The sequence below is a fragment of the Tupaia chinensis genome, unplaced genomic scaffold (genome assembly GCF_000334495.1).
Source record: "Tupaia chinensis unplaced genomic scaffold, TupChi_1.0 Scaffold000273_1, whole genome shotgun sequence".
NCBI classification, from domain to species: Eukaryota; Metazoa; Chordata; class Mammalia; order Scandentia; family Tupaiidae; genus Tupaia; species Tupaia belangeri.
The window spans coordinates 1,554,400-1,562,914 of NW_006159755.1; the positions used below are offsets into that span (position 1 = coordinate 1,554,400).

Genomic DNA, 8,515 nt, shown 5'->3' on the forward strand with positions numbered 1-8,515 from the left:
CTACCGGCTGGTGCATGTATCTTGTAGTCAGTATGAGCTCCAAGCACTGTGGTCACTGCCCTGGGCCCCTTCAAAGGGCCCAAGTCATTGCCCTTTGCCCCTTCAAAGAGCCCCAAGAGAGGCCGGCATGGATCCATGACTGAACAGGGTGGACACACTCATGAGGCAGTGGCAGGGGGGGGGGAGTGCCGTTGTTTTCCTGGAGGCAAGGGAGAGGGGAAAGCTCACCAACAGACCTCAGCCTCTGGAAATCGTGTAGTCCTCATTTCTTTCCATTCGCTCAGGCCCAGGGAGGTAGATGATAGGAGGCTCACTTGCTACATTCATCCACTTCTGTACCAGGGCAGACATTGCTAATCAATGTCAGCACTCTTTCTCAGTGAGGCTAGATGATGTGTTCCTGTTACAGACTCCAGGCAACATCTACCAGTGGCCTGAGGTTGGCAGGAGAGATGAGCTCTATCGGCCACTTCCAACCCAGACATCTAACCCCTCCAGCATACTCCATGTGTCCCAGGTTGCAGCCCTCCCCACCTGCTTCACTTTGGCCACATCCCGGATAAAGGCTTCATCATCCACGTAGGAGAGCAGTTTGCGCAGCTGGTCCAGGTCTGAGATGTAGTCCTCCCCGATGCGCTGTGGGAAGAAGGCTCTCAGTCAAGTCTCCCCCAACTTTATCCTCCCTACTCTTGACACAGAAGGGAACCTTTCCAGGTCAGCCAAGTACCCTCTACCCATTGGACTACTCTGCAAGCCCTCTCAACTCCTCCAGCCTCCCAGCTGGGGCATGGGGCAGCCACACCCATGTTCCTTCCCTCTCAACCTTGGCTTCTGATAGCTGACCCCACCTGACCCCAGCAACCCTTCCTGGCTTCCTGGCCTTTTCCTCATGCTAGCATGACCTTGAGCCTCCTCTACTAGGTATCTGCCTCCTCCTAGTCTCATTTCAGATGGGAGCCGTTGATGAGCCCCTCCACAGACTATGAACTCCCCCTCTGTAGCCAGGGCCTGCATTAGCTCAGAGGGGCCCCTTCCTCAAGGCAAGGCAAGGCTCTTGTGACTCTTAAAAGTGACTCCCCAGTCACTGAACATAGTCAGTACAGGATGGACTTCAGCCCTTGGCTAGGAGCCCTTGAACAGTGAACCACTACATGAGCACACCCAGCTGATCCCTGCAGTGATCCGTGTGGATCCTCCTGGCCATACAGTGGCCTCTCACCTCAGCAATGACCTCCGCCAGCCCAGGGTTACACAGAACCAGCCAGCGCCGAGGGGTGATGCCATTGGGCTTATTCTGGAACTTATGAGGCTCCAGCTCATAGAAGTCTTTGAAACTGCAGGATGAAGTTGCATGAGGGTCGCCACTCACCCCTGTGGGATGAAGGCATCTTCCCTAGGGCCCTTACTACCTAGGATTGGGGATGCAGACCTGAGGGAGGTGTCATGTGTAAGAGGGGGTCGTCTTGGGACAGGACTGTACTGGAAAGGGCTATGGTGCGCCATCTGTGGAAGGGACCACCCGGGGAGATCATGGTCACTACCAGGGAGTGAGGAGTGGGGCAGGCAGAGCTGCAGCGTGGGCGGGCCTAGTGCGTAGGGTCTGGAGTGGGGCTCACATGGTCTTCTTGAGGATCTCGGAGTGGATGCGGGCCACGCCGTTGACAGCGTGTGAGCCGGCAATGCACAGGTGTGCCATGTTAATGCGCTTCACTGCACCCTCCTCCACCAGCGACATGCGCCGAAGCCGGTCTACGTCCCCTGGAAATGCCGCTGCTACCCGCTGTGCACAGAGAGCCCAGAGCTGGGACCAGGACCCAGGAACTCCCCAGAGCTCTGCCCACTGCCATCCCCCTGCCACTCCCGTGCTCCCACCCTCCAGTCCTAGACTGCACTCCCCCTCTCCAGCTCTGTGTCCCCATGTCTCCCCGACTTACGTTGAGGAAGCGCTGGTTGATCTCGTAAATGATCTGGAGGTGCCGAGGCAGCAGCGTCTCCATGAGGTGAACGGGCCAGCGCTCCAGGGCCTCGGGCAGCACCGTGTGGTTGGTGTAGGCGCAGGTCTTCACTGTCACGTCCCATGCCTGGCATGGGGTGGGGCACCATGACACCAGCCTAAGTCCTACGGCTCCACACACACGCTGTGCAGCCAGCAGTTCTAGGATGCCTGCCCTCAGGCTCACACCCCCATCTGTTCGCTCCAATCATAACCCTCCAGCCCCGAAACTAGGGAGGGAATCCTGAGGCAGAGAAGGTCGCACAGGGAAGAGGGGTCCTAAAGCCCACCTTGTCCCAGTCCAGCCGCTCCAGGTCCACCAGAATCCTCATCAGCTCAGGGATGGCCAGGGAGGGGTGGGTATCATTGAGCTGAATGGCTACCTGCAGGGGCAGGGAGCTTGGAGTCAGTATGAGCTCCAAGCACTGTGGTCACTGCCCTTTGCCCCTTCAAAGGGCCCAAGTCATTGCCCTTTGCCCCTTCAAAGGGCCCAAGTCATTGCCCTTTGCCCCTTCAAAGAGCCCCAAGAGAGGCCGGCATGGATCCATGACTGAACAGGGTGGACACACTCATGAGGCAGTGGCAGGGGAAGGTAAGCACCAGTCATTGCCTGATGGTTGGGAATCCTGAGGAAGTCGCCCCACACACACACCCCGCATCCACTTCCTCATCAGTAAAACGGGGAAGACAGGCTGAGGCCAGAGTGGAGAAGCTGGAGCACCCCATACCAGGCATGGAGGGCAGCCCTTCTCACAGACGTGGTACCTTATCTGGGAAGGCATCGAAACTTGTGCGCACGGGATCACGGCAGCCAAACTTGGAGGACTTGAAGCGACGGATGATGTCCTGGAGGGTGGCAGCCACCACGAAGTACTCCTGCTTCAGCCGCAGCTCCTTCCCCTCAAAGAACTAGGCACAGAGCAAGGCAGAGTGGAGTCAAGGTGGCAGGGGCGTGGCCTAATGTTGCTGTGGGTGTGGCCAGGAGACCCCACCCACACCAGGACTCCTTAAACCCTGAGCAACCCCCACTCTCCAGGACCTGGATGCAGTGCTGGGGATGATATAGGAAGGTGGGATACGAAGACCAGAGGACCAAGAGTAGCATGGATGTCCCCATTGATAACAGCTCCTCCAAAGTGCCCTGTCCTAAGCCACTTCCCTCAGGACTCAGGTGTCCTCCCCTCCAAGGACTTGGGGGGGGGGAGGCAGGACATAGTAAGCCAGCAATATGCCCTGGGTGTGGCTCAGGCACCAAGGAGTGTCCCTTCCCAGCTTTCCCTGACCCTCTCCCAATCACTCAGGCTTTTTGCTCCCAGCTCAGGTGTAACGCACGTTGTCATTGGGGTACAGGACACGAGAGATGTTCTCAGCCAGGTTGCGGTCCAGCACAGCCTGGATGTAGCCACCGACATTGACTAAGGGACAAAAGTGGGGACAGGGTCAAGCTGGGGCTGGGTATGTGCCAGGGAATGTGCTAGGGCTGCTCCCTCCCAGCCAGTGAACTCACAGTCCTTGAGGTTGAAGTCGTTGGGCGCCTTCGCCGACCAGAGGCGCATGGTGTTGACAATGTTATTGCGGTAGCCAGGCACGGGTGTGTCATAGGGCATGGCCAGTACCACCTGCAGAGACACCCAGTGTCAGGAGCTAGACAGTCTGTCAAGGTGCCAGCCCCAGGCAACTGCCTGTGTCTGACTTGTGGGGCTCCCCTCACCCTCAGGGCTAGAATACAAGGCTTTGTCCCTGCACTCTGTCGACACCCACCCCAGGTCCTAGCCCCAGTGCTGGCATTTACTAGCTGAGTAACCATGAGCAAACCCCATAACCTCTCTGGGGCTCATCTATACAGAGAGGATATCCCGACTACTCCTTCCGCCACCTGCAACCCCTGCCCGGCCAGACATTGCAAGGACTGTGGGAGAAGGAAGGGAGAACAGCCCAGGGCCCAGGTGGGCTCTGCTGGTGGTCACTCCGCAGCAATGAGCTAGGCTGGCCAGCCTGACTTGAACAAGAACTAGGACACTCTGGACTCAAGAGAGGCTTGGGAACCCAAAAGTCCTTCACCTGGGTCACCACAGAACTAATTAGCAGTGGCTGATGCTGACCCCACCTCCCACAATGAGCAAACCTCAATAATTGCTGCCAGTGGGGGCTGGCAGGTGGTGTGGTGGTTAAAGACACTGGACTCCCACATGGCTGACTATGGTTCCAGTCCTGGGCCTGGCGGCTTGATTTCTCACTTTCTCTCTTTCTCGAGTCAAATGAAAAATAATAATGATGACAATAAATAAACTTGAATAAAAATAATTCTTTGAAAAACTCATAATAGCAATCATTGCTGCCAGTAAGTGCTTGCTATCACTGTGCCAGGGCTGCATCCACTGGAGCCCTTTAAAGGGCATCACCTTCCCTCCTGGATACTATGAAAGCCTTGATTGGAGCAGGACTGATCCGAGAACATGCAGCCAGGCAGGAAGAGCCAAGGTTGCCTGCTTCCCAGCCACAGCTGTTCGGGCCAGGCTGACATGTGTACCTGCCACAGACAGCCAGCAGCCCCTACTGGGCCTTAGCCTGGATGATGGCAGAACAAATGCCCAATTCCAAAAGCCGAGAGGCTTCTGTGCAGCCCATCCAGAGCTGATGACCTGCAGCCGCAGCAATAGGAACAATGGAACTGGATTTGGCTTCGGGCTCCCTCTAACTTGCTGTGTGACCCTACCCACAAGGCCTTGATTCTCTACCCTGTCCCCTTTCTGGGCTGTGGTTATGCTTTCCATTAAGCCCCATTTTGACTGGGGGAATATCAAGTTGCTGCGAGAGGCTTTTTTTTTTTTTTTTTTTTTTTTTTTTTTTTCTTAAGAGAGGGTTTTTGCTATAGGGTGCATGCACTTGCTGGAGAGACAGAAAGTGAGAAATCATGCCCTAGGCAGGGATGGCCACACTGCAATCTCTTCTTCTCCATTATCTTCTTAGGACTTTGGGCAAGCACACACACACACCTGGTGTGAGTTTTAAGCCGCCAGGTCCGGGACTTGAACCACTGTCAACTATGTGGGAGTTCACGACATAACCATTATGCCATTTGCTGGTCCCCCATGATAGGCTCCATCTTCTGGGATGGAGAGGAGCTGGGTCAGGGAGAAGTGCTGTTGGAACAGGGCAACCTTTCTCCCTCTGCCAGGGTTTGTACTTAGCTTGGCTCCTCTGTGACCCTATATCAAGCCTCTTCTGGTCCCAGCTGCGTGACCTTGAGTAAGTTGCTTAACTTCTCTGAGCCTTTGTGTCCTTAGTTGTAAAACAACACTGGATCCAACACCTTCAGGCTCTTTCCTGTTTCCTGCCTCCTCTCCTCCCCGCCTCCAGCTGGGTTCTCCATGCCCCTCCAGCTTCATCCTTACCTGAGTGTCCACCCACTTGGCCCCCTGGCTGGTGTGCTCCACTCGGCCATAGAAGTGCACAGGCAGTGTGAACTCAGGTCGGGCCTTCTCCCAGGGGTTGCCATAGCGAAGCCAGTCATCAGCCTCCTCCATCTGAGCTCAAGGCAGGTCGGGGGAGGAAGGAAGGCTGTATGAGATGCAGGTGCTCATGCCTCAATGTGCAGTGGGCCCCAGTGGAAACCCAGGGCTCTGGGTGGGTCTCGGGCTAGTGCTGTCCAGTAGGAGGTAACAAATCCCAAACAGTCCATAGATGAAGACCAACTGTTCCAAGGGGTACCAGCTGGCCTTGGGACAAAGGGTGCTTTCTGCAGAGGCTAGGGCTGATTCTGGACCCATCCAGAGATGGATGACTAAAAAGGGGTCTTCTCCATTGTGGCAAGGTCCCACAGTCAGGGTCAAGGCTGCTCACCTGCCAGCCCCCGCAGATCTTCTGGTTAAAAATCCCAAACTCATAGCGGATCCCGTAGCCATAGGCAGCCAGGCCCAGTGTTGCCATGGAGTCCAGAAAGCAGGCTAGGGGTGTGCAGGGAGGCAGGTGTCAGGGTTCCCAGATGAAGGAAGTCTCCTGCCCAGCCCCACTCCCCACAACCCTGTCTACCTACCTGCCAGCCGGCCCAGGCCCCCGTTGCCCAGCCCTGCATCTTCCTCGATCTCCTCCAGTTCCTCCATGTCCAAGCCCAGCTGGGAGGGGAGGGGAGGACGAAGGAATGGCAGTGATCAGCGCCAAGTGCTGGCAGGAAAATCCTACAGACCCTAAGGCTCACCCCACCCCTGCCCCCACACACCTGGTAGGTGGCCTCGTCACAGGCATTCTCCAAGGCCAGGTTCACCATGGTGTTTTGTAATGTCCGTCCCATGTAGAACTCCAAAGACAAGTAGTAGATCCTCTGCCCAGACAGATGTGCAGGGCGGGGGGTCAGGGTTACCCACAACATTCAGCCTGGCCCAGCTGGGCCTGGCCCTCTCACACTCCTGTCTTACCCCCAGTTCCATTCCTGTCCCCAGATTTTTTTCCCTCTCCACTCAGAGGAACTATCTCAGGCTTTGAAGCCCACAGATAAAATTGTGGTCCCAGCATTCCTGACTTTGGACAAACCCCTTTCTCCTCCGGCCTCATTTTTCTCATCTGGAAAATGGAGCTGGCCGTAACTACGTCAGGGCTTGAGGTGCTCAGGAGAGGTGGAAAGCGCTCCCATCACACACACCTCCCATCAGCCCATCAGGAAGCTGAGACACAGAGAGGACCTCCAAGGGCTCCCCAAGAGGGCCAGTCCAAGACCCAGTCATTTGCTCAAGGTCACAAGGTGACTCAGGGCTAGAAAATGCCACACCGGGAACTAGCAGTTGGCGTAATGGCTATATCGCTGGACTCCCACGTAGTTGACCGTGGTTCACGTCCCGGACCCAGTGACTTAAAACTCACGCCGGGCGCGTGTGCGTGGGTGCCCAAGATCCCAAGAGGAGACTGGAGGAGAAGGGATTGCGGAGTGACCATTGTCCCTGGGGGGTGATTTCTCGCGTTCTGTCTCTATGTCTCTCTTTGTCTGTCTGGTGAGCACATGCGCCCTATAGCGAAAACCTCTCCAAAAAAAAGAAAATGCCACCTCCTCTCCTTACAATGCCCAGGGCCCTCAAATCTCAGTCTCAAGAAAGGGACTGAGAAACAGTAGGAGCTAAGATGCTGAAAGCGCCTGGTCTCCTGGTTTCCTGAGTCCTGTCCTCACCCCACCCCACCCCCCACCGCCTGCTGTAGGGTGTTAGGTTGCTGACATTTACCAATGACCCCACCAGACACTTGATCCCTGCCGCCCAGCGCCACCCGCCTGCTGCTCAGACACACCAGGCACACATTCAACACACGCCCTCCACCCTCACCCTCCCCACCCTCAGTCTGACCGAGGCTACAGGCCTCTTCTTGTCCCCCAGTAGTCCCTCCAATCTTCCCTGAGTATGCGCCGGACCTTTGTAACCAGCCGTCCTGCCCCAAATCACGGGACCTATTTCTACTCACACCAGGTTTCTCTGCCTGGGTTACCCTGGCACCCCCTGGATCCTCCAAGCCCTGGAGTGACCCTTTATTTTGCTGCAGAAATCCCCCCCACCCCGGGTGCCCCGAGCAGCACCTTGGGGTCCTTCTCATAGTAGTGCTGCTGTGTGCGGATCCAGCGGCCCACAAGGTGGTCCCGCACGGTGTGGGCCAGCGCAAAGTAGTAGTCTCGTGGGGTGGCCACATTGCGATCCTTCACGAGTGTGAAATGCAGGTGCCGGTTGAAGTTCTTTTTCAGCTCAGTCACATTCTCCACGCCGGCCAGGCCACGCACGCTGATCTGTTTCCTCTTCTCATGGTCTGACAGGGGCCGGGACATGGCTGCAGAAGGACCAGCTGGACTGACGGATGAGGGAACAGGCGGCCTTAGTGCTGCCTCCAGCCAGGGAGTAGAGCTCCCCAACAGCGAGGGAATTTAAAGCCTGGCTCTGGGCAGTGTGCTCCGCCTCCTCTCCTCCCCCCAGCAATGGGAGGGTCTTGGCCTGGTAGTTCTGGGAGCTATTTTGGGGGTGAGGGGAGGAGGGAGGGAAGGAGGGATAGAGATCCTCAGCCTGGCTTGTTCATAGCCCTGCGGCTGACCCACTTCCTTCAGGCCTCACACATAGGTCCGACTTCTGTCCTGTCCGTCCTTTGCAGGACTGGGGACGAATGCTGGGTGGGGAGGCCCAAGGTGTGACCGAGCAACTGGCTGTGTGATTTTGGCTGAGGTATTACCTCATCTGGGTCCTTTTCCTGGGTTATAGATGAGGGTGGGACAAGACTGCAGGGTTCCCAATCCAAGCTTCTTTCAGAGGCCAAGAGACTGTCAAGGGGAGCAGGTGTCAGGAGGCAGGATGCCCAGTCTCAGGCTCTGGACACTGTGCCTTCATCAGAGCAACTTGGCTTATTCTGGACATTTGTCCAGAAAAACTGCAAACCAGAGGAGGCTAGATGGCCAAGCTCATCACAAGAGTTCTTTACTGGGCTGGGGTGTGTGGGGGAGGAACAGGACCGAACAGGACTGGGCTCCATGGAGTGGTAGGGGGGGGGGGGCGGGGGGGG

General features: G+C 56.6%; 1 protein-coding gene across 2 annotated transcripts in view; it reads right to left on the reverse strand.

The window, feature by feature from the left end:
- The window catches only part of PYGM (glycogen phosphorylase, muscle associated), a 17,078-nt gene extending 9,201 nt beyond the window's left edge, over positions 1–7,877 (reverse strand). The window contains exons 1-13 of one of the 2 annotated variants that reach the window (XM_014588344.2): positions 7,551–7,877; positions 6,213–6,314; positions 6,030–6,108; positions 5,837–5,940; positions 5,389–5,520; positions 3,501–3,612; positions 3,326–3,408; positions 2,759–2,902; positions 2,284–2,376; positions 1,935–2,081; positions 1,617–1,780; positions 1,220–1,334; positions 535–636 (exon numbers count right to left, since the gene is read on the reverse strand). In XM_014588344.2, the coding sequence (XP_014443830.1) occupies positions 535–636; positions 1,220–1,334; positions 1,617–1,780; positions 1,935–2,081; positions 2,284–2,376; positions 2,759–2,902; positions 3,326–3,408; positions 3,501–3,612; positions 5,389–5,520; positions 5,837–5,940; positions 6,030–6,108; positions 6,213–6,314; positions 7,551–7,793 (1,620 nt within the window). In that variant the 5' untranslated portion in view covers positions 7,794–7,877. The remainder of the gene's footprint in view (positions 1–534; positions 637–1,219; positions 1,335–1,616; positions 1,781–1,934; positions 2,082–2,283; positions 2,377–2,758; positions 2,903–3,325; positions 3,409–3,500; positions 3,613–5,388; positions 5,521–5,836; positions 5,941–6,029; positions 6,109–6,212; positions 6,315–7,550) is intronic. The other variant, XM_006149851.3, reaches the window with a different exon arrangement.
- Between the last annotated feature and the right edge of the window lie 638 nt (positions 7,878–8,515).